This window comes from Oreochromis aureus, linkage group 11, assembly GCF_013358895.1.
Source record: "Oreochromis aureus strain Israel breed Guangdong linkage group 11, ZZ_aureus, whole genome shotgun sequence".
NCBI lineage: Eukaryota > Metazoa > Chordata > Actinopteri > Cichliformes > Cichlidae > Oreochromis > Oreochromis aureus.
Genome location: NC_052952.1, coordinates 37,363,790 through 37,387,062, shown reverse-complemented (window position 1 = coordinate 37,387,062; position 23,273 = coordinate 37,363,790). Strand labels below are relative to the sequence as shown.

General features: G+C 46.8%; 1 protein-coding gene across 3 annotated transcripts in view; it reads left to right on the top strand.

Moving 5' to 3' along the window:
• Window positions 1-20,278, top strand: part of adam15 (ADAM metallopeptidase domain 15) — a 31,649-nt gene extending 11,371 nt beyond the window's left edge. The window contains exons 3-25 of one of the 3 annotated variants that reach the window (XM_039619782.1): window positions 193-269; window positions 778-856; window positions 949-1,025; window positions 2,548-2,830; window positions 3,787-3,852; window positions 4,407-4,478; window positions 4,564-4,733; window positions 4,810-4,894; window positions 5,073-5,221; window positions 5,572-5,749; window positions 5,937-6,029; window positions 6,122-6,317; window positions 6,727-6,835; window positions 7,042-7,237; window positions 7,603-7,680; window positions 12,652-12,763; window positions 12,850-13,003; window positions 14,357-14,465; window positions 15,269-15,337; window positions 16,286-16,354; window positions 17,238-17,303; window positions 17,721-17,872; window positions 18,502-20,278. In XM_039619782.1, the coding sequence (XP_039475716.1) occupies window positions 193-269; window positions 778-856; window positions 949-1,025; window positions 2,548-2,830; window positions 3,787-3,852; window positions 4,407-4,478; window positions 4,564-4,733; window positions 4,810-4,894; window positions 5,073-5,221; window positions 5,572-5,749; window positions 5,937-6,029; window positions 6,122-6,317; window positions 6,727-6,835; window positions 7,042-7,237; window positions 7,603-7,680; window positions 12,652-12,763; window positions 12,850-13,003; window positions 14,357-14,465; window positions 15,269-15,337; window positions 16,286-16,354; window positions 17,238-17,303; window positions 17,721-17,872; window positions 18,502-18,568 (2,706 nt within the window). In that variant the 3' untranslated portion in view covers window positions 18,569-20,278. Of the gene's footprint in view, window positions 1-192; window positions 270-777; window positions 857-948; window positions 1,026-2,547; window positions 2,831-3,786; window positions 3,853-4,406; window positions 4,479-4,563; window positions 4,734-4,809; window positions 4,895-5,015; window positions 5,222-5,571; window positions 5,750-5,936; window positions 6,030-6,121; window positions 6,318-6,726; window positions 6,836-7,041; window positions 7,238-7,602; window positions 7,681-12,651; window positions 12,764-12,849; window positions 13,004-14,356; window positions 14,466-15,268; window positions 15,338-16,285; window positions 16,355-17,237; window positions 17,304-17,720; window positions 17,873-18,501 lie in introns of all 3 variants that reach the window. The other 2 variants (XM_039619783.1, XM_039619784.1) reach the window with 2 other exon arrangements.
• Window positions 20,279-23,273: the final 2,995 nt, after the last annotated feature.

Sequence of the window (23,273 nt, the reverse complement as noted above, 5' to 3'; positions counted from 1 at the left end):
TCTTAGCCAATCATTTATGCCCTCATTGTTTACCTCCACAGGTGCCCCAGCAGCATTTTGAATGTGCAAATCCGTCTCGTTAGCCTCGGGTATTTGTGTCATTTGGAAGCGCTCCATCCTGTTCTTTTCTTTCCTGCCTCCTCAGTTTAATCGGCTCAGTAAATGAAGGAACTGTTCTTCCTGTGTTCCCAGGATGGCCACCCTGACCGGCTGCAGTGTGGGCTGGAGGTGGGAGGAAGACTCTTCCTGCTGGAGCTGGAGAAGAACCAGTGAGTCTGAGCAGCGTGACACTAAACACCACATGTACAGAACCTCCTGTGACGTTTATCTGAGACGCTGTGAGCTGGTAAAAATAAAAATGTTGCAGCCGTCACTGCGGATCGTGTCGGATTGAGGGGACATTTTTCATTTTATCGCTGCTGTTTGATCCTGAATACTTCCTCAGTCGTCATCTTCATCGTTGCTTACGCTCGCTGTTTCTGACTCGATCACTTCCTGTTGACATTAGTTTACAGCTGATACAGGTGGGGGTTTTTTTTTTAAAGGTAGCATTGTCTGAGACTTTATCCTGACCCAACTATCAGCTGTCCTTTGGTGTTATAATATTTAACCTTTACACTGCGGCTGCCAGCTCTGACCCCAGCCTGGTAGCGAACATCGCAGGTTGTTTGAAAGGCCGTAACGTGAGGACCCGTCGCCTCCCATGTGATAATGTTAATACTGCTGTTTGATTCTCGTCGTCTCTCACACACTTTGACCTTTGTCGTGTCTCTTCAGCGACCTGCTGCCCAAACCACCAAATGTCTTCTACTACCTCCCCAACGGTACCGGAGTGTCTGTAACGGCCAACCCTGTGGTGAGTCAGCGAACACACCGCAGCCCGTCAGACCGTCCCGTGGAGTCGTCCAGCTGTGACAGATGTTGTTGTTGTGTTTATGTCGTCTGCAGACTCACTGTTATTACCACGGCAGCGTCAGAGGATTCCCCCAGTCCAGAGTGGCTGTGAGCACCTGCTCGGGACTCCGGTCAGTACCCCCCCACCCCCCCCAAACAGGAAGGACAACCTTTCAGGCCCATCACAGTGTCCCTATCCCAACAGAGCCCCTCGCTCTCAGCTGGAGGCTTATTCGTAGTTCAGAGTTTCTAAAAGTGGAGTGTTCAACCCTTCTTCTGTGGAACCTCAGCTTGGTTTCAGGTCACAGACATCCTCTGCTTTCAACTTTAGGCTTGAAACTGTCCTCTTTGGGCTGGATCAGGTGACCCTGAATCCTCCTTTCCTCTGAAAAACTAAGAACAAGACACAACAAACTCAAGCTGAGAGGAGATAAACCTTTACATGTCACTGCTGCGAGCCACAGAGAGAGGAGGAGAAAGCCCCACTGCATCCTGGGACGTCTTCAGGAGAGTTCAGGGTCACCTGCTCCAGCCCTCACTGCAAACTCTGTCAATAGTGTTTAAGGTGCCTTGAGACAGCTGTTAGAGGTTTGTGTGTGTATTAAATACAGACACAATAAAAATACAATAATTTCAGTCTGAGAGAGGAAGGAAGAAGAAAAGTGAGTTTCTGTGCTTAAACGCTCAAACGGACGTGAAGTTGGACAAACGGAGACGCACGGCTCAGGAGGAAGTCGTCGTGTTTAGACAGCGCTGGTTTCCAAACGCTCATCCTGTTCCGCAAAAACAGAAGCTGCAGATTTCTGCTGACGGGTCAAAGCTGGGCGTCAGGCAGGCAACTGCTCTCTGGAGGCTCTTCTGGCCTCATTTAAATACAGAAATATGAATATTTATCACTGACAGCTGTCTGTGTTTAGACTGTGTAAAAAACAAAACAAAACAAAAGCATGTCAGAAAGCTCTTAAACCTAAAAACCTCCAATCCGCTCAGTCCTCAGTCCAGGACTCGCTGTTTCAGGTCTTTGTGTTCAATTCAGTGTTCTTGGCAGAAACCCCGAGTGAAGCGTCAGCGTTCCAGAGCCGGCCAAACTGATCCGGATCAACGGCCGCGACCTCTGACCTGACACAGAAAATGTTCAAGCTGCAGGACGATTATCGGGTTTATTTATCAGCACGTGAAGCGAGAGGGTCCAGCCTGGAAGCCCTGAGAGTAATCTCTGAGCTCAGATTATACACGAGCTGTATTAACCTTTATTCATCAGGCTGGATTACTGAGAACGTAAAAACATTTCAAACCAGGAAAAACAAAAACTAAGGGAAAGATTTTCTCCGTCTCTGCAGCTCAGCGAGCTCTGTGGTGGTTTCCTCCAGCCTGTAAGGTCACCGTGAAAAAAAAAATGGTTTGTGAAATAAATCACTCGGTTTATTTTCTAACTGCACAAAAAGAAAGTCTGAGTCATCATTTCCCTCGATATGATCTCATAACCGCAAGCCCATCCTACTTCCTGTGATGTCACCATCATAATAACAAACCAATAAAAACCAGTTCTATTCTGGTTTTTATTGTTATGTCATAGAAATATTTACTGTGTGCGTGTGTGTGTGCTTAGAAATATGAATAGGACCCCTGTTAATCAGCTGTTTCCTCCTCCAGTGGCATCATCGCCCTGAACTCCACCCTGAGCTTTGAGCTGCAGCCACAGGAGGAGCACCACCATCACCACCACCAGACGAGTGAGGAAGAGGAGGAGGAGGGTGCAGGAGGAGAGAGCGGAGGAGGAGGCAGAAATGGAGGAAGTGGAGGAGGAGGTGATGATGATGATGGAGAAGTCCACCTGCTGTTCTCCACCACCCCCCTGGAGGGTGACGCTGCAGGAGGCTGCGGAGTGTCTCACACCTCCGTCCCCCCCATCCACAGCTCCACACACACACACAGGGTGAGACAGGCCGCCATGTTTTCATAAAGAGCTGAGTTACTGTTATAGTCTGCACAGTTAGGATGTGCTGACAAGGACAAAACACAAGAAATGTGTTACAGGTGTTTGCAAAGGTAAGGCTTGGGGCACCCAGGAGGTCAGATCTGGAGAGGCTCTGGTCCACAGTCAGGGACAGGAGCCACGCCCCCACAGACATGGAGGGTGAAGTGATGCCATGCACACAGATCTCACACACCTGAAACAATCGGCGTGTTTAAGTGTTCCAGCATTTCACCTGCAGTCAAACAGGAAGTGAAGCCTCTCCCCCAGAATTCCTGCTCAATAAAGCAGGAATTTTAAAGAGTTTTAAGATGTTAGATGACATCTTAACAGTCAGTCCAGGTGGATCAGCAGTTCCTGTTTAATGTCAGTAAAAATCACCTCACAGAGAAGGTGATTGTCTGTGAGGTGAGTCGCGTCTGGAGGCTTTAAAGATGAACAAACGTTATCGTCTCTGTCACCGCACAAGCAGGTCAAACTGTAGGTCAGCCTTCGTGATGCATCTGTCGATCGGGTCGTTAAAGTGAAGTTTAACTGCAGAATGGTAAATGGCCTGTATTTGTATAACGCTTTACTAGTCCCTAAGGACCCCAAAGCGCTTTACACATCCAGTCACACACTGGTGATGGCAGCTACATTGTAGCCACAGCTGCCCTGGGGCGCACTGACAGAGGCGAGGCTGCCGGACACTGTCGCCACCACTGACCACCACCAGTAGGCAACGGGTGAAGTGTCTTGCCCAAGGACACAACGACCGAGACTGTCCAAGCCGGGGCTCGAACCGGCAACCTTCCGATTACAAGGCGAACTCCCAACTCTTGAGCCACGATCGCCCCAAGTTTGATAAACTACAAATACGTCAAGCTTTTACTCCCGTTTGACCTCTGACCTGACCTCTGTGTGTGTTCTGTCTGCAGACAAAGAGAGACATCCTGTCTGAGACCAAATACATCGAACTGGTGCTGGTGGCTGATCACCAGGAGGTCAGTGTGTGTGTGTGTGTGTGTGTGTGTGTGTGTGTGTGTGTGTGTGTGTGTGTGTGTGTGTGTGTGTGTGTGTGTGTGTGTGTGTGTGTGTGTGTGTGTGTGTGTGTGTGTGTGTGTGTGTGTGTGTGTGTGTGTGTGTGTGTGTGTGTGTGTGTGTGTGTCTCTTCGTTACCTCTTCAAAGCAGGATATCTCACATTTGTCGTCACAGATCTTTAACAGTTATTTCTGATGCGATTTGGCTCGATGCAGCAGAGCGGTGACCTCTGACCGGCAAAGGTCATGTGATTTGGGGGCTAACATGGCCTTGAGTTTGGAGCAGAAATGAGGGGCGTGCTGCAGCGAGCCAAACAAATGTCTTTTATAGAGTTTCAGCTTTTTGTGTTTGGTTTTTTTTACCTGCAGTACTGCGTTCTCGACACAAGATTGCAGCAGTTTGTTTCATCCTAAAATGTGCCGAGTGATTCTTTGTCGTTCTTGCTGTGTTTGATTTGCGGTTTAACATGTTGGTTGTTACATCCTGATGTGACTAAAGCTGCAGTCTGCTCCACAGTTTCTGAACTACCAGAAGAACAATAACACCATCATCTACCGCATGCTGGACGTGGCCAACCAGGTGGACTGGGTGAGATCTCTGACTTCCTGTCACAGCCGGCCTCTGTAATGCTGCAGCAGCGGCGCACCTGAACTGCCTCTTCTTCCTGTTTCAGTTCTACCGTCCCCTGAACGTCCGCGTGGCGCTCACGGGTCTGGAGATCTGGAGCGACCGCGACAAGATCCGGGTGGAGAAGAGCCCGACCGACACCCTAAACAACTTCCTGGAGTGGCGGACCAGAGACCTGCTGCCACGCCTTCGCCATGACAACGCCCAGCTCGTCATGTAGGAGCACTTACCAAAATAAAAGTCTCTGATTGCTCCTGGTCCAGGTCGTCACGGGTTCGTTTCTTCTTCACAGGGGCGGGTCCTTTGACGGCACCACAGTGGGGATGGCGTCTCAGTCATCCATGTGCTCCAGAGACAGGTCGGGCGGAGTCAACGTGGTGAGTCGGCCTTCGTGTCGAGCTTCGTTTACTTCCGGTGTCACTGTGATTTATTGATTAAAATCTTGTTTTGTTAAAAATGTAAATTAGTGTAAAACATTTTGATCTTTTTTTTTTACAGTTTACTGACAAAATACTTGGCTCCATAAAAATGAAGCGATTTCTCTCCTCCTGTCAGGATCACCTGGTCAGTGTTCTGGGCGTGGCTTCAACTGTTGCTCACGAGCTAGGTCACAACCTCGGGATGAGCCACGACACCGCGGAGCGCCACTGCTCCTGCCAGAACGAGCCGCGGCTCGGGGGCTGCATCATGGAGCCCTCAACCGGGTCAGTGCCAGACTGTTTAACCCGGGTCAGCATCAGACCAGAAGCCCCAACACATCCGCCTGCTGAGACTCATAGCTCGAGTCCTGTTTCTCTCATTTACTCTGTGCTTTAACTGCTTTACATCTCTGAAGTCTTAAAGGTATCGTCTCAGCAGGATTTAAGCACAGCTGCTTTTAGTCTTTTCCCAAAGAATCTTAATGTGTCTGTTTGTTTACTGGCTCTCTGCTGGAGCCTCAAGTGGCCATTAGAGGAACTGCAGGTTCAGTGTTGGCTTCATTTCTCAGACCTGCAGACTTTCCTCATTAGTTTCCAGCTGTGTAATACCAATGTCCTGTGACCTCTGACCTCAGGTTCATGCCGGGTCAGCAGTTCAGCAGCTGCAGTGCTGCAGATCTGTCCGTCAGCCTGCTGCACGGCGGCGGTATGTGTCTGTTCAACGTGCCGCAGCCGGAGCATCTGCTGGGAGGACCTCGCTGTGGAAACCTCTACGTGGAGAAAGGAGAGGCGTGTGACTGCGGCCTGCTGGAGGTACTCACCTGTTCACCTGCTTCTGCTGTTCCAGGTGGAATTTACTAGAGTTTATCTCGCGGCACGTTTGCTTCAGCTTCAGTCACAGTTACTCTTCGTCTCCTGTCCTAGCAGCGATGAAGGTCACACACGTTACTTTTGTTTGTTCTCCTTCTTGATGATGTGCTGCTGTGCTCTGATTGGTCAGGAGTGTGAGGACCCGTGCTGTAACGCCTCCACCTGTCAGCTGGTTCCTGGAGCTCAGTGCTCATCTGATGGTATCTGCTGCCAGGACTGTAAGGTCAGGCTGACGTCGATGCCCACAAATACAAAAATAGTGTTTCCCGCAGTATTTTCATCTAAACCCTCCTCCTCCTCTTCCTCCTCCATCAGCTGCGAGCGGCGGGTTCGGTGTGTCGTGAGCCTCTTGGGGAATGTGACCTCCCTGAGTATTGCACAGGCTCCTCCCCCTACTGCCCCCCCAATGTATTTCTGCAGAATGGGGAACCCTGTGAGGAGGGCGCCTCCTACTGCTATGGAGGAGTCTGCGCCAGCATGCACAGCCAGTGCCAGACGCTGTGGGGACCCAGTAAGACTCCAGTCTGTAGCTGTCCTCTGAATCTGCTCCGCTTTCCCTCATTTCCTGTCCTGTGCTGGATGTTCATGGAGGAAATGATCACTGTGAGCCACAAATCGAAGCTGTGTGAGGACGATTACACAGCTGAGAATGAGCAGGATAGATTTAAGCCGAGTCTAAATCACATATTAATCACAATTTATCACAGCTTATTTTAGCCTAAATCTGTTTACACCTCACGTACCAGTGACCTGGAGTGAGTTTGACCCACACAGTGAACCAACAAAGCTAAAACCAGTTTGCACTGAGCCAGCACCTGCTTGAATCCTGGTTTCTGTTGTACTCTGACTTAACTTTGGCTCTTTTGGTTTAAACCAGTTTAAAACATGCATTTGTGACTGGTTTCTATTTCTGTCTTCAGATGCCACCAGCGCTCCCGCCGTCTGTTTCTCGTCTGTGAACAAAAAGGGAAACAAATATGGAAACTGTGGTCAGCTGACCAACGGCTCCTACATCCCCTGCAGGAACTCGTGAGTCCACAGGGTCACTGTCATGGTCACTGCTGTGTTACTGTACTGCAGGCCTACAAATCCCATCATGCCCGTGTGTGTGCGTGTCTGTGTGTGTATTCATATCTTTGTGGGGACCAAAAATTGGAAGTTTGCTATACTTATGGGAACCAAAATTCCGGCTGTTCCCGCACTTCACTTCCTGTCACGTTTGCTTGTCGTTGCAGGGACGTTCACTGCGGCCGGATCCAGTGTCAGGGTGGGAGGGACCGCCCCCTGCTGGGCACCAACGCAGAGATCCTCACCACCAGGGTCCACTTCAACAACAGCGACCTGGTCTGCAGAGGCACCTTCTTCCACCTGGGTGACGACGTGTCCGACCCCGCCACCGTGGCCCACGGCACCGCATGCAGCCACGGCAAGGTCAGACAGCGCCTCCTACAGGCTGCAGGACAGTTTTTATTTGAATTAATTCTCTTTAGCTGCAGTAATTTTAATTATAAGAGATACAACAACAAAAAATTATTCAAACCAAAGTGTCTGTGTAGGTCTGCAGTCTTCCAGGTCATAGTTATCGCAGCAGCTGGGAAAGAAAAACAAGTTTCAAAGAAACTTAAAGAAGTCCAGTGGCTTTTCTCTCCAAGCTCCTTAGATAGAAAAAACCAAAGTTTCCACTGAAGTTTGATTAGATGCTGCAAATATTCAGAGTTTTGTAAGATTTTTGTGAGAATTTCTTGAAACAAACTTCTATGGAAGTGTCATTTTAAAGTGTTTTGTTGCCGTTTCAGGCCTGTTTGAACCAGAAGTGTCAGGATGTGTCAGTGTTCGGTGTGGACGAGTGTCGCAGGAAATGCAACGGCCACGGGGTGAGTCACATTTAAAAGTGTGTGAGGTATGCGTTGGCACAAAGACGGAGGTTTTACACCATAATTTCAGATGAGACCAAATAAACTCATCATGGTTTATCTGCTGAGGAGTCGCCCCCTGCTGGTCATGAGAAAGACATACTGCCTTGCACTTTGCGAGGATCCTTCACATTAAAGCAAAAGAACGACGACCTCAAACTCCGTAATTCTAAACACAATCTTATAATTCTGAGTCGGTGCGGCGGCCGTACAGACAAGAACAGGAAGACGCCACAGCCAGAGATGGTCAGGAGCAGCGATGGGCAGTAACGCGTAATCTAATTATTTTTTTCAACTAATGAGTAAAGTAATGAGTTACTATTGCAAAAAGTAATTAGATTACTGTTACTTTCCTGTAAGCACGCTGCGTTACTAAACCGTGATTTTGTTAGTGAGAGTGTCTCGTGACAGTGATGTAAGCGTGCGTCGTCCGTGGTAACAGACGTGTGCAGATCAACGATGGATAACATGGAGTGATGGAGAGAGTACGACCATGCAGCATTTAAAGCGTGGAAGTAATCACATTACTTTAAGTTTCATTCTGTAAAAAGTGACACAAACATTAGCGTCCGCTGTTCACTCTGCGTGGGAAAAATTAACCTTCAAATCTGAGCGAGCAGCGAGCACGCTGCCACGGGAATGTGACGTTCACAGAGGAACGCCCACTGACATGACCGCTGTGGGCAAACCTCCACCCGCCCCACTCCTGCTAAACAGCTGACAATAGATTTAAGCGCGACAGGACTCAGAGCTGCTGAGGCTGTGATTTTATTTATTTTCTGCCGTTTTTTAAATTGCATTTGAAAGAGTGTAAACACAAAACATGATTTTATTTAATATGCTGGAATATGCAGAACAGGTTTAAACACATTTCTTCCAGTCAGAGACTGCTGCATATAATTTAATTTTTGCTCAATGCATAAAGTTAAAGATTAAAAATTGTTTTATGAGTTTTAAAAAGAGACTTTTTCATTTGATTCAGTTTTATATGCAGAAAAAATAGAATTGAGCTGAAAGGTCTGTTGCTCTATGTTTTCAGGTTGTGTATCATATTTGTGAAAAGTAACTAATTACTTTTTAAAATAAGTAATCAGTAAACTAACAGGATTACTTAGGAGAAGAAATCAGTAATTAGTTACTGATTACTTAACTTGACCAGCACTGATCAGGAGAGAGGTGAGAGAGTGAAGAACAGACAGGAACCTGAAAAGAAGGACTCAGTTTGGCCACTTGGATCCACAGTGGACCTCATCACAGCCATAATACAGGTGTCAGCCACGCTCTCCAGGGTAAAGGTTCCTCCGTCTAAACCAGGGGTGTCCAAACTTTTTTCACTGAGGGCCACATACATACAAATATAGGAGGGGCTGGGCCACTTACTAGAAATGAGGTATATAACCTTAACTGCAGTGTATTAAAGTTAGAAAAATCATTTAAAAGTGGTCAAATGTGTTATATTGTTGAATATAATTAAAGACAAAACTGCCTTCATCACAGCTTTCCATAAATGGATCTTTATTGATTTATTCAGAAAAAGCTTTGGTAGCTCATTCTCAGAACAGCAGCAGATTTCTTCTTAGACAGAAGATTTACAGCACAGAGAAAAAACAATAAAGGGGAAAATGGGACGGGTACATTTCAAGCTTGTTATTTAAGTTCTTAGGCTTAGCAACACACCTGTTAACGTTCGTTTGAAACTGTTATCAACATTAACAGACTGAACTGGACTTAATAACATGAGTCCATATAATTTTAGTAAATTATTCTGGTGAGTATCAGCTGCGCTGGGTATGTAAATCGGGCCATCCAGCCGCGGTGCTGATCCGACGCCACTCGTGCCAAAAATCCGGACAAATGTCACCTGATCAAGGAGCAGATCTGCATCAGAGGAGATCAGCTGACTTTGCGTGTGCGTGCGCTGTGCACAGCGGTGTGTACTCTGTGTGTTAACCTCCTAGGACCTGGGGTCCACATATGTGGACATCACATTTTGGGTTATTTAGACCAAAATACTCAATTTTGCTCTACAAGGGCCTGATATCCACTTACGAGGACATTATACTGCTACTGTTCTATCAAAAAGTTAAACGAATATCCTCATATGTGGCTCTTACTTTTCTTGCAAACAAAAATAAGGTAAAAAAAAAATCTGGTAATTCTTTGTTTTTACATTCATCAGGTCCCAATCAGCCCAAATATCAAAGAGAAATTAAAAATGCATGCTGTGGAAGAGTTCAGGTCTTAGGAGGTTAACAAGAAAAACGCATATAAGAAAGTGGAGCACAAAAGCAGGGTAGTGACAGAATTGATGCGCATTATTGATATTTGAAGCATGTGTACCTGCACATGCATGCTTATTAACACACGGGTATTGTGGAATATATTTTTTACTCACCTAAAGCGCTCGTGCTCTCGCACGCCCCGCAAAAAAATTAGCAGCTGTGCGGCGTCTGTAGCATCGGTGCTCTCATCGCATGCGATGGAGTAAAAATTAAAAGCACAGCTTTATCAGACAGCTGCAGTTTAATGTTGGCTGACAGTCTTCAGTGCGTGGCACAACTGGATTTCTGGACATGCTGACGTTGTTGAAGTCCTGCACTTTTTCCGGGCACATTATTTCGGTGACTTTAACGAGGCAGCGTTTTATGAGGTCTCCATCTGAAAAAGGCTCGCCATGTCTTGCGATGAGTTGGGCGACCTCATAGCTGCTATTGGAGCCTTTTCCTGGACTATTTGAGCACGAAAAAAAATACTGTTGCTGACCCCGCAGGAGAGCTAGCCTTTGCTTTAATTTCTGCTCTCGCTCAGCACCAGTGTAGGATGCATAGGCCTGATGTTTGGTTTCATAATGACGTCGTACATTATACTCTTTCATAACTGCCACAGTTTCAGTGCAGATCAAACAGATACACTTCCCCATGAATTCTTTGAAGAAATATTTACTCTCCCACCGTGTCTGAAATTTTCTGCACTCACTTTCGACCTTTTGCTTCTTTGGTTCTGCCATGTTTGGTAACTTGGGGTAAATTTCTTCTGTGATTGTCCTTTTTGGTGGAGCAACTGCCTTGATCAACAGCAGCTCCCCCTGGTGTTAAAACTAAGAAGTGCAATACACTCAAGCAAAAGTTGAAGTGCGGGCCATTTTCTATTCTATTTATAAAATTACTTGAGGGCTAATTAAAAATGGACCCCCTGGTCTAAACTCACAATAAAAGAAAAGCAGGACCATCCCCAAGCAAAGACCACAACATCACCATGGGAGTATGGTGATAAGGGATTACCACACAAAGATCACTACACTCCTCAGTGACAACAGCACCTGTGAAGCCTTACATGGTAAATGGCCTGTATTTGTATAGCGCTTTACTTAGTCCCTAAGGACCCCAAAGCGCTTTACACATTCACTCATTCACACACTGGTGATGGCAGCTACATTGTAGCCACAGCCACCCTGGGGCGCACTGACAGAGGCAAGGCTGCCGGACACTGGCGCCACCGGGCCCTCTGACCAGCCTTAAGACGAGACTCTACAAGCAGCTACAGAAAGAAATGATCTGCTGCCTTCAAGAACTTGGAAAGGAAAAAGCCACTGACTGCCCCACGTACCCCCGTCTGCACCTAGGGGAAGCTACACCCTGTATTTACCTCCAAAGACCCATAAAAGACCCATTGTTAGCAGCATAAACTCAGCCACCTACAACACTTCCAAACACCTCGCCACCATCATAGCACCCCTTGTGGTGAACACCCCCCATCACATGAAAAACTCCACCGACTTCACCAACAAGGTCCAGAAACTTGGATCCAGATGAGACCAGAGATGGGCAGTAATCTGATTACTTTTTTCAAGTAACGAGTAATGTAAGGGATTACTATTGCAAAAACGGTAATTAGATTACCGTTACTTTCACGTAGGAACTCTGCGTTACTAAAACCGTGATTTTTTGCAAGAGTGTCTCATGACAGTGACGTAAGCGAGTGCGACGTTCGTGACAACAGCTGTGTGCAGATCAACAATGGATAATATATCGAGTGCGGAGAGAGTATGAGCATGCAGCGTTTAAAGCGTGGAAGTACTGACCTTACTTTGAGTTTGATTCCATAAAAAGTGACAAAAACATTAGTGTCCACTGTTCACTGCGTGGGAAGAAAACTTTTTACAGCGAAAAACCCCTAAACTTCCGAGCAAGCGCCGAGTGCGCTACGACGTAATGTGAAATTCACAGAGAAACTCGCGGATTCTTCCACTGACCGCTGCAGCACACCTGCACCAGGGTAAACCTCCGCCTACCCCAGTCCTGCTTTACAGGTGAAAATAGAGCAACAGGACCGCTAGTCTTTGATTTTATTTATTTTCTGCTGTGTTTTACTTGCATCTATTTGAAAGACTGAGTGTAAACACAAAAACATATTTTATTTTATGTGCTGGAATGTGCAGAAAATAGGTTTAAATGTTAAACAAATTTCTTCCAGTCAGAGAATGTTGCATATAATTTAATTTTTTGCTTGATGCATAAAGTTAAAAGATTTAAAGTTTTAAAAAGAGACGTTTCCATTTGATTACATTTTGCATGATGGATTATGCAGAAAAAGTAGAATTGGGCTGAAAGATCTATCGCTTTATCACCTATTCAGGTTGTAAATCGTGTTTTTAAAAAGTAACTAAGTAACATTACTTTTGAAAATAAGTAATCAGTAAAGTAACTGGATTACTTTTTGGGAAGTAATCAGTAATTAGTTACTGATTACTTTTTTCAAGTGACTTGACCAACACTGGATGAGACCATAGTGTCCTTCGATGTGGTCTCTGTTTCCTTGCACACCTCCACCTGCAGAGTTACACCTCCGCCTGCCACCACAGACTGTAACTACAACCCGGTCCCTGCTGTTCTTGGTGCCAGTGTGAGTCTGTATTGTGTGTTTGTGTTGCAGGTGTGTAACAGCAACAGGAACTGTCACTGCGAGGTGGGCTGGGCTCCGCCCGACTGCAGGTACTCGGGTCATGGCGGTAGCGTGGACAGCGGTCCGGCCCGAGCGGCTCGAGGTGCTTCGCTCTGAAAACCATCCAAAAATGAGACGATCCTCGTCTTCTCTGCAGCGCCCGTTAATCCTTCGTCTTTTTGCGTTCAGAATCGGATCCCGTCCGAGTCGCCCTGCTTGTCATCTTCCTCTTCATCCTGCCGGTGGTCCTCCTCTTCCTCGCTCTCCGGTTCCCTGGCTTCCGTCGGCGTCTCTTCTGCCTGGGACCGAACAGCCCATTTCATAAAGCTCGACAGCACAACCGGTAAACGTGTGTGTGTGTGTGTGTGTGTGTGTGTGTGTGTGTGTGTGTGTGTGTGAGACTGATGAAGGTCAGTTAAACCAGTGGAGTCTTCCTCATGCGAAACAGGAGTCTGCTTCATCTCAGTTACACCGCCTCTCTTTATTCACCTCCAGCCTGGTTCTGATGTGCTTTTTCTTACCCACAATGCAGTGTGGCTGACTCTGAGATGTGGGATTTGGAGGTAACGCCCACCCACGTCTCCAGGTACTGCTGGACCTGCAGGGTCCTGCTCTGTGCTCTGTCCCGTTAGAGTCAGAGAGGTGATGAAGCGCTGGACTGATGGATGCTGATAAAGTGTCTCTGCTGTCATTTACATCCTCGCCCGCTTCCTTCACCTCTCTGACTGTCTGCTCTCACCTGCTCACACCTGTGGAGCAGAACCACGTCAGGACTTAAAGCTGTGCTGGTCTACATCTCCTCCTGCAGAAACTAAACAAAGTCAGAGTTTGAGGCTCTTTTAAGCTGCTGCAGCACGTCTCAGGACGTGGTTTCCTGGCGCAGCTTTAAGTCTTACCTGGATCCTTCCCATCTGACTCCTCACAATCAGCTGTTTCGTTTCCTCAGCACTGACTTTAGAATATTTCATAAGGCCATGAAAAATGTTCCCTTCACACTCATGCAAACTGAGCAGCAGGGCCTCGTGATGTTTGTGCCATGGTACTTTTTTTTTTTTTTAGTAACGTGGAGATTTATAGATTTAAAAAACCAAAAACCAAAGTTGTGCTGTTAAATTTAGCCAAAAATCAGATTCATTAAAACGCAAACCCAATCAAACCGTTTGGTTGTCCATGATGTTGTACAGGAGGAGCTGTGCTGCTCAGTAAACAGACGGCTCTGTATGAGTGCTGATTTTATGTCTCTTTTTTAAATGAAACATCTCATATATATATATAAACGAACACTGTGATGGGAAAGCCTGCGTAAACACAGCACAGTTGTGATTTTCACAGCCAATAATCAAATATAAAGCAGAGTGATGGTGTAGAGTCCAGCAGTTTTCTAATTATAGATCATTACTCTGGGTTTTAGAGCGGCTCAGATAATTAAAGATATGTAAAAAACACACCAGCGACTGTATTCAAACATCAGCACAAACTGATGTTTCCTGCTGATTAAAGACACTGAGCTCCTCGTGTCCACCCTCCACAAACCTGCAGCAGCTTTAACTGGTGCGGTTGGTAGTGACGTGTGGTGACTTTAATTCAGCTGTTCTAAAACATATAAATGTAATAAAATAAGAGCATCAGAGATTCTGAGGACGAGTTCACACCTGAGCTGCCCGTGTCTCTTTGATTTACTCACCTTCCTGTCCAGGACTCCGGCGATGGAGCGAGTGGACGGCAGGAACGGAGAGCAGGTCCGACCTCTCAGATACCACCTGAACCCTCAGACGGACATCCCGCTGACCCCGCCCCAAAAAGAGGTAACCAGAGTAACCGCACAGACACGCCGACACTGACTGTTTGCAAATGCTTGCAGCTGGAGAGGTGCAGCACGCCATGGCAAACCGCCTGAGCGAGCATTAAGGGAAACTACACAGATATGTGTGTGTATGTGTGGAGAGCCAATTTTGTATTTTTAAAATTGGTCTTTTTAGTTGTAAAGATTTGAAGCAAACTGTGGAGGTTTTGTTGATTTTCTGTGGATTCGTCTGTGAGTGAGGTCAACCAGTCATGGTTTGGGGTTTTTGCTTTATTTTAATCCACTAACACCTCCTACGTTTCCTTTAAAACAGACCCAGTTAAGTTCTTCTAAACCACATCCTGCCAAATATTAGACTCTTTCAAAGGCCCTGCATGCTCCCCTTAATCTCTTGAAAAGGTTTCTTGTAAGCTCCCAAAATATATTTCCATATCTCTCTTCTCGTATCAAATGACATCACAGACGGTGTCTCGTGTTACTTTGACCAAATATGACTGTGTGCGCTGTAGCGCTGCTTCCTTCTCCCCGCTGATGTCTGTTCTGAGTAAACTTCCTGACAGCAGCATGACGTGTCTGCAGGGAGTAAAATTAATACTGAGACTCGAGCAGAAGCGGGCGAGGCTTCGCAGAAACATGAAGTGAAACGTCACCAATGGCTCAGAGGAAGTGGCACGCTCAGACACCTGCACCCTATCTCTATTCTTCTTCTTAAGTCAGACATTAACACACCTGCCCATTTGGCCTCTGACCTCTGAGTCTGTCAGCTGTCACTCTGCTTCTGCTTCCTGTTTTCTCTCCAATCAGGTTCATGACAGACCTGCTCCTCCCACTAAGCCACTCCCCCCAGACCCCGCTCTAAAACCTCCACCGCAGGTAACCGCTCCCCTCTAGGTGTGGGCGTGTGTGTTCAGGTGTCCCGAGTGTGTCTGTGCGCGTCGTCATGATGCATGTGTGTGAGTCGTGTCGTCGTAACGAATCATTCGTGCAGATTTATGTGATCAGTGGAAAAGCAGGAAAAGTTCAGCATTTTAAAAGATCCTCAGATTCTCTCCGTCACCGAGTCAGAGCTCAGAAATAAAATCAGCTGAGGTCGTCTAACGTGTCACTCTGGGCGGGACTCTGTAAGAGACGGTCAGCAGGGAAAATAAACCAAAGACGGCATCAGCGACAGGAAGCACCGGCTACCTGAGGAGAGTGAGGCGTGCCGGTGCGTGTGGACTCGTCTACTTTTCCTTAAACACGACACTAATTGAGCAGACGGAGGATGGCGGTCAGCTGCATTTCCAAACAGCAAAGACTTGAGAAGGCGCTCTTCATGCCCGGCTTCAGGCCCTCACACACCTGCACAGGTAGATCTGTTGGCTCTATGAGGTGTTCAGCTGAAGTGGATCCTGGACAAACCAAACACGCTGCAATCTTCTGCTGCTTCTCTCTCCTTTCCTGCAGCAGCAAAAGCTTCCCAGCAGACGTGCAGCCGAACACGGCGTGCGTGTTTTTCTGAGGAGACGAACAACAACTCTCCAGGACTGCGAACGACTTCAGCGATCCCCCTGAGTGTTTGTTTGCTAGCAGGAAAGTGTTTTGGGTGCGAGCCGCCACAAATGCCACATAATTAGGAACATGTTATTAATTTTCATAGCTGAAGTACAAAAGCTGACTTCACCAGCCTCAGGTGGATGCTCACCTGCAGAGCAGCATTAACAATGAAGTTTGAGGATTTCCTAAAATGCTGAACTGTTCCTTGCTGACTCAGCTCGGCCTCGTCTCGACCTCCAAACACTGACTCGATGTTCTTCTGACTTTTTATTTCTGCTGCTTCAGTTGGTTAAACAGCGACCGGCCCCCCCCACCAAGCCTCTGCCCCCTGACCCCCCCACCCCCTCCAACCAGGTACGCTACCTGTAGTGTGTAGTGTTACTGTCTGTCCCGTTTGTCTGCAGTACGTGTGTGTGTGTGTGTGTGTGTGTGTGTGTGTGTGTGTGTGTGTGTGTGTGTGGTCTGTTGGAACGTGTTGTCACTGCTGATGTAGCGCTGAAGTTAAAACAGAATCCATGACTCAGCAAAACTGGAGCTCCGCCTTCTTGGTCTGTTAGTACAGTGACCACACAGCAGCCATGTTATTGGTTGGATGATGTCAATAAAAAGGCGCCAGCAGCACAAACATGGTCCAGAGGTCCAGTTCAGGTGAAGCTAGCAGATACCTGTCAGTCAAAGAGGCCACGCCCCTAAAAGTGCAAACTTCAATCCTTCAATACAAATTAACAGAATTCACCCCTGACTGACTCACTGCTGCCTCTGCTGGATGTTAGAGGAACTGCAGCTGCTGGTGCTTCATTTTCAGGTCCCGCTGCTCCAGTCGAGTCATAAAACTCTAAAATATTTAAATCCAAAAATATAAATAAAAATCCCCCCACCTCCCCTAATGCAGCAGGTGGTAAATTTAATCTGAAGTTCCAGGAAACTGGTGGTACTAATCAGCAGGTGAAACGTCTGCCTGACAGCCTAGTTTGTCTGACCCATTTCTTTGGTTCCCCTGTTTGTGCTATTAATTCTGTTCCTGCCTCATGCTGCACTATCAGTCTGATATGAAATAACATCTCATTAGTGAGTCAGACCTCTCGGTTTCACGTCAGTCAACAGAGAATTTCAAAATAAAGCTCAACGACCTCGAGTCCTTGCCACCTTCTGTGCCCCTGTTTCCTCCTCACATGTCCTCGTCTTTGTTGCTGAAGCTTCACTCTTCTTCCTCTCTTCTTCCTCACTAACCCTCCAGCAGCTGGTGAGTCGACCAGCTCCGCCCAACAAGCCTCTCCCCCCTGACCCCATCACACCTGGACAGGTATGCCCTACCTGCATGCTGCTAGCTGCTAGTACATAGAGAGCATACAGTAGTGCTAAGAGCTGAAATGGTGATGGGATGGATCAATCACTGTGATTACTGAGAGCTGATGGTCAGACTGGCTGTGTGAGGGTGTGATGCGATTGGTTGACTGGAATCAGACTGAGTAATGCCCGACATTAATGAGGCGTTCAGGAACGCAGATGAGCGTTGGGCATGCAGGCTCCTGATTGGATAGAATCACCTGTTTTATCATTTCAGACTCGGTAAGTTTCAAAGCTGCAGCTGATTCATTCGTAAAGAGGAAACCAATCAAACATTTTGATTTAAAAAATCCTCGAAGCTTCTCCGTGATGTCACATTTCCTTTGACCCACCCGAGCAGTTACAGGTGACACTCATTTGTTTCTTTCTGCAGGTTTCTGTTCCACTCAAACCTCTAGTCCCAAAAAAGCCCCGCCCTCCAGCCATCCCGTCCAACCCCTATCTTCCGCCACACCCCGTCTACAACTCCAACACTAAACCGCCGCCGCACGGGGCAGTCGCACCTGCTGCTGCCGGACCCAACAGGTACATGCGACAGCTTTTTGTCTCTTTCTTAAAGCTTTCTGATCTAAGACGATGACGTAAGTGTACTTCCTCCCTCCATGGAGGCCCAAGGTTTCCTGTAATCTGACAGGAAGAGAGACACAAGGACATGTTTGCATCATGAGTGAAATTACAGCTGTGTTTGAGCCAATCAGCTCGTCCAACAGACGAAGAGTGGGGCTAATCGTTCAACATGTACAGTTGTGACTTTTTAACAGGAAGCTGCTCTTTTTGTAAAGTGTTGCACAAATGCCAGGGCGTGAAAATGCGCGAGTGAGGGTGGCGGCTTCCTGTGGCGGGTATGCAGCAGGGCGGAGGCGCTGAACTTTCAGGAATCTCTGCAAATTTGATTCAGCATCACACCTCTCAGCACTTCAAACAGCAAATGAAACTAAAAAAGCGTTAAACAATAAAACCTGAAGAAACCAGATTCACAGACGTTAGTTTTGGTCGGGAGATTTTTAAGCCTGAAACGGTTTAAAGATGTAAACGTGTTGAAACTGAATTTGAAACGTGTGCAGGAGCTGTTTGCTCACCTGAAGGCCGTCTCTGATGTTAGCGTTAATGTAAAAGTGAACCGTGAGCAGTAACGTCTTCTCTCCTCTGTGCAGACGGCCTCCTCTTCCTCCGCTGCGACCCGCCGTCCCTCTGAAGGTGGAGTCCTCTCCTCCACTCTGACCCGCCGGGTCACCTTTGACTGATCACAGAGCAGCTGAAGGTGGAGACGATGGAGATGATGGAGACTCACTGTCACCGGATTTCATCCTCACGAGTATTAATAAGCGCTGCTGTATCTCTGGAGTTCAGTGCCTTGCTCAGCAGCACCTCGGCAGCGGTTAATGTGGATGTTTGGGTGATGTCACGTTCATTCAGTGCCTTGCTTAAAGACCCTCGCACCGACCTATGATTAGTGGTTTCCAAACTGTGGTCCGCGGCCCATCTGCAGACGTTTTGGTTCTTTTCTTTTTTTTTTTTTAAGACGTTTTTAGTGAAACTTTGTTTTTTTCCGCTGGAATAAACGCGTATCCGACCGGACTGACTTCCTGACTGCTCCAGGATCGTCTGATCAACAAAGACTTGGATGAATGTTCGAGTGGGCAGCAGGAGATGAGATTTGTTACATTTTATTTTCTGTTACAGAGAAAACTGACTTTTCCACTATGCTCGGAATATTTTTATGAAGATTCCCACACACAGGCTCGAGTTACTATTGGACAACATCCTCGCTCTAATTTTGAAAGCTGCACTGCTGCTGACCCGAGCCCAGCTTGTGTTTCCCTACAGACGCCGTCTCTGGTGATGACTCTGTGCTCCTCCCTCTCCTGGGATGCACAGTAAGCTGGACGAGCGACCAATCACGCCCTGCGGCAGGTGTACAGGAAGCGCAATCACCAGCTGAGCTCCGCCACAGTCAAAGGAGAGGCGGCTGCTGACAGCTCCTCCTGGCACAGAGTGGGCACAGAACAGCGGTCCGGTTCGTTATGATCCGTGCGTGACTTCCTGCCTCACGGATGCCGCATATGCAGCCTCACTGTGCAGGAAACGCCGCTGTCAGGAAGAGCGACTGCGAATAAAGCTGTAACGCTGCTAACTGTTCTGTCTTTATTCTGAAAATATCTCCCTCCTAACTTTCACGTATTCACAGGAATAAAGTAAGACGAGGTTTTTGGCCGTCATCACTTTGATCTCAGAGCTTCAGCCTTTATTTTCCAAATGTCACAATAAAAGATCACGACTTTATTACCATGCTGTTACGTAATGTCAGTGTGCTTTTGGTTTGTTAAGGTTTCTACTGTAAAAACGCTCCTCTGATGACGTCAGTCTTTTCAGCTTTGCAGGTTTTATTTTTGTGCTTTTTATGTACGTGTGTACTTTGACTTTATTGTGAAAATCTCGGACGGTTTTTGTCCTTTGTTCTTTTCTTAAATGTTCGCCACACCCCTCTCGCCTTCGCCCACGTGTTTCTACACCTGCTGACTGTTTAATTTTGCTGGATGGTGTTTGTTTTGTTTGTATGTTTTTCTGAACCCGCCTTGAGATCAGAGACGGCAGGAATGTGCGCCGATAGTTTGTAACGTGACACCAAAGAAACGCCGGGAGACTAAAGCGATGAAGATTCAGAGGAAGGTTGACGTGAGCTGCTAAAGGAGCAGTTCGCAGTTTAACCATCGCCTCGTTGCCTTCTCGCTCGCAGCTGTGTGACGTGCTTTAATTTAAAGACATCTGAGAAAACGTGACTGTTGCCTTTTTATAGTTTCTGTCTTCGGAGGTGGACCGAGCGGTCCCCAGTCACCCCGAGAGGGCTGGGGGTTGATTCCTGGCCAGCCTGTGTGCCTGGTGTTAGATTAAACTGCAGTGATGTGAATAAAAGAAAGTCTGACGCCTCAACTTCAGTTATTTTGTCCCAACAGTGGAAAAAATGTTTCTTGTTGGTGTTCAATAGAACAGACAGCTGCTGTATTCAGAGCAGATTCACATAAACCTGCAGTAAAATAAACATATCAATAAAAATATATATATTTGAAAAAGCCTGGCCTTTCTTCTAGAATAAGAGCGGATGTGCACTTTTTTTTTTCATTTATTATGAAAAACAAACGCAAGAAGCTTGGAGGGTTAAACCTCCGAGTCTGAAGCCTCCAGCTGTCGTCGGGGTTTGAGTGACTCCGTCTGCACCAAGTGACTGAAAAATGTGGTTATTCCTCCTGCTGCACTAGAATGAGCAGAACCTACAAAATGCACTTTGCTTTTCTCAGTTTGAGCTGCGACCCTGAACTCCTCAGGAAGTGTCGCTGAGGTCAGATCATCTCTTACCCTCCTGTGCAACCCACCAACCACGGACTGTCGACATAGACTGTATATGAAAGAGGATGTAGCTCATGTGACGTCACCCACTGGTTTTTGCACTTTGAAGCTTTACTGTGAGTGTTTTGGACTTGAGTGACCACATTTGGACAAACAGTGCAGACACTGATTCCTGCTCAGTGCAGAGATCCCTGAATGTCACTGCTTGTTAGTACGATTACAATAATAATTACATTAAAATGCTTCGACAGCACAAACAGTCTCTCCGAGAGGCCGCGCCCTTTGCAATGCAAACTTTAAGCCTTAAATAAATCTCAGCCCTGCAGGTCGCTGAAGCCTCGATAATATTTCTGAAGCCAAACGTTAAAACTGTAGGAATAAAACCAAGAAAAAGAACAAGCACACATTCAAAGGCAGAAAGGTGAAGTCCAGTCACTGACGAGCTTCTCCTTTCTCAGTTTCTGGCTCGTTTGTTTCTTCTTCGTCTGTACTTTCTCTTGTTTCCAGGGGGATTTTTTCTGTCTCCCCTGAATTTCACAGCAGCGTCTGTTTGTCTGGCTTCTTTGTAGAAGTGAATCTGAATAACGTGGGGAACAAAAGCTCTCGCTTTTCCTGACGCGGGCGACTTTCTGCAGAATTATGAACTCCACTGTAAACAAACAGTCTCATGGAGGATGTGAAAACAAGACGAAAAAGTCAGATTCACTCTTCTGTCTCTCAAATAAATAAATAAAAACAGCTGTAATGCTCGGACATCAGAAGACTTCCTCCAGATGTTAGATTAGATGTTGGCTGCAGACTGAAAACTGGCTGATATTAAGAGTATTTACAGAGTGTGGAATCACTCCATGATGTCTTGCGAGGGTCACACAAAACACTGATCATGTTCCAGATGCCGTGAGCTGCTGTAATTATGATGGGTTAAAGAGATTATGGGGAAAACAGCCTAAGATTTGTTCGTATTGCACATGTTTGTCTCCACGGCAACCTGTAACCTTGTAAACCCCCACATCCACCTCCGTCCATCACCGCCTCCTCTTCAGGTTTCTCGCACCACATCCACTCTAATGGAACTCCTCGGTTCCTCAGAGCGAGACAACATCTCCCGGTCTGACTGAAAGCATCTTTCAGTCTGACCGGGAGATGATCGTCACATCGATCCCCCGCCACGTGACCATCAGCTCAGTGTTCACGTCCATTAAAGAGTCCAACAGACTGTGAAAGTCTCTCTCTCTCCTCTGCCGCAGGAAAACCAAGCAAAGAGCACTTACAGCGGGCTCGGATCCCACCGGAGACTTCCCTGCCTGAGCCGCCACGCATCACTGCCGTCCAAAACAAATGTACGGTGGCTGGGAAGTGCAAATCGCAACAAATTACAAAACACCCGCAACATATTAAAAAAAAACACAACAAATTAAAAATCGTTGACGGAAAGGGATTGTCTGAAATACCGGAAGTGACACAACGATTAGCCTAATAGGGCTTTTGGAGCCCTAAGTGATAGCAGAGCTGTACGTTTGAATTTGTTTCCAAAATCCCTCATTTAGATGGAAGCTAGCGAGCTAACTTCCTGCTAATTTCTAACTCTGTTAAAAGTCATAAATTCCGTTTCGTTTTCATGGATGCCTGGATGTTAAACTCAATTGTTACACATGGCAGAGCAGAACGCTCATCATTTTATTACAGATGAAAGACTTTAGATAGTTTTTCAACTCTCAGTGATGCCACAGTGATCGTGTGATTTATGGACCTGCAGCGGAGTTTGAGCCCAGACACGGCTAGTGACGTCAGACTTAAAGACCGGATAAAGAGTTTTATGAACATATCTATAACTTACCGGAATGAAAATGTCTGGAGCACCAACAGTTATTTGGAGATGGAAGAAAACTGGATATCAGCTCGTCTCACAGCTGCTATCCAGACTAGACGCCTTCTTTTGGTACCATCCGATACATGAGCTGCCTCATGTTGCTTCCAGGTGGGGAAAGAATGAAAAGATAAACCATTTTCAACCTTATTCCCTTGCCGGTCGTGCGATCTAACTTTACAACCGACCACACAGCAAGTACGAACCATAGCTGATGTTATCTGTGTACTTTCGCTCCTCTCTCGCGAGCGCTTTGTTTGGCCCAGAAACATGGCGCCTCAACCAAAAATCCTGGCCACGCCCCCTCTCGTACCATCACGCTCCAAAAGCCTAAGGCTAATCGTTGTGTCACTTCCGGTATTTCAGACAATCCCTTTCCGTCAACGATTTTTAATTTGTTGTGGGTTTTTGTAATTTGTTGCGATTTGCACTTCCCAGCCACCATAATCTCAACATCAGATGGTGAACGCAAAGCTTCAGGCATGACCTCACAGTCACCCGCCACTTTGTTAGGTACACCTGTTCACTGCTCATTAAAGAAAACATCTAATGGCAGCCACTCCATCCATGTGGAAATGGTTAAGTTCAAACTGAGCAGCAGAAGGTGAGTGTGGCATGTTAACTCGTGTCAGAAACTTCTGATCTGCTGGGATTTCCCCTCGTAAACATTTGTAGAGTTTCCACAGAAAGATCCAAAAAAGACAAAAGATCCAG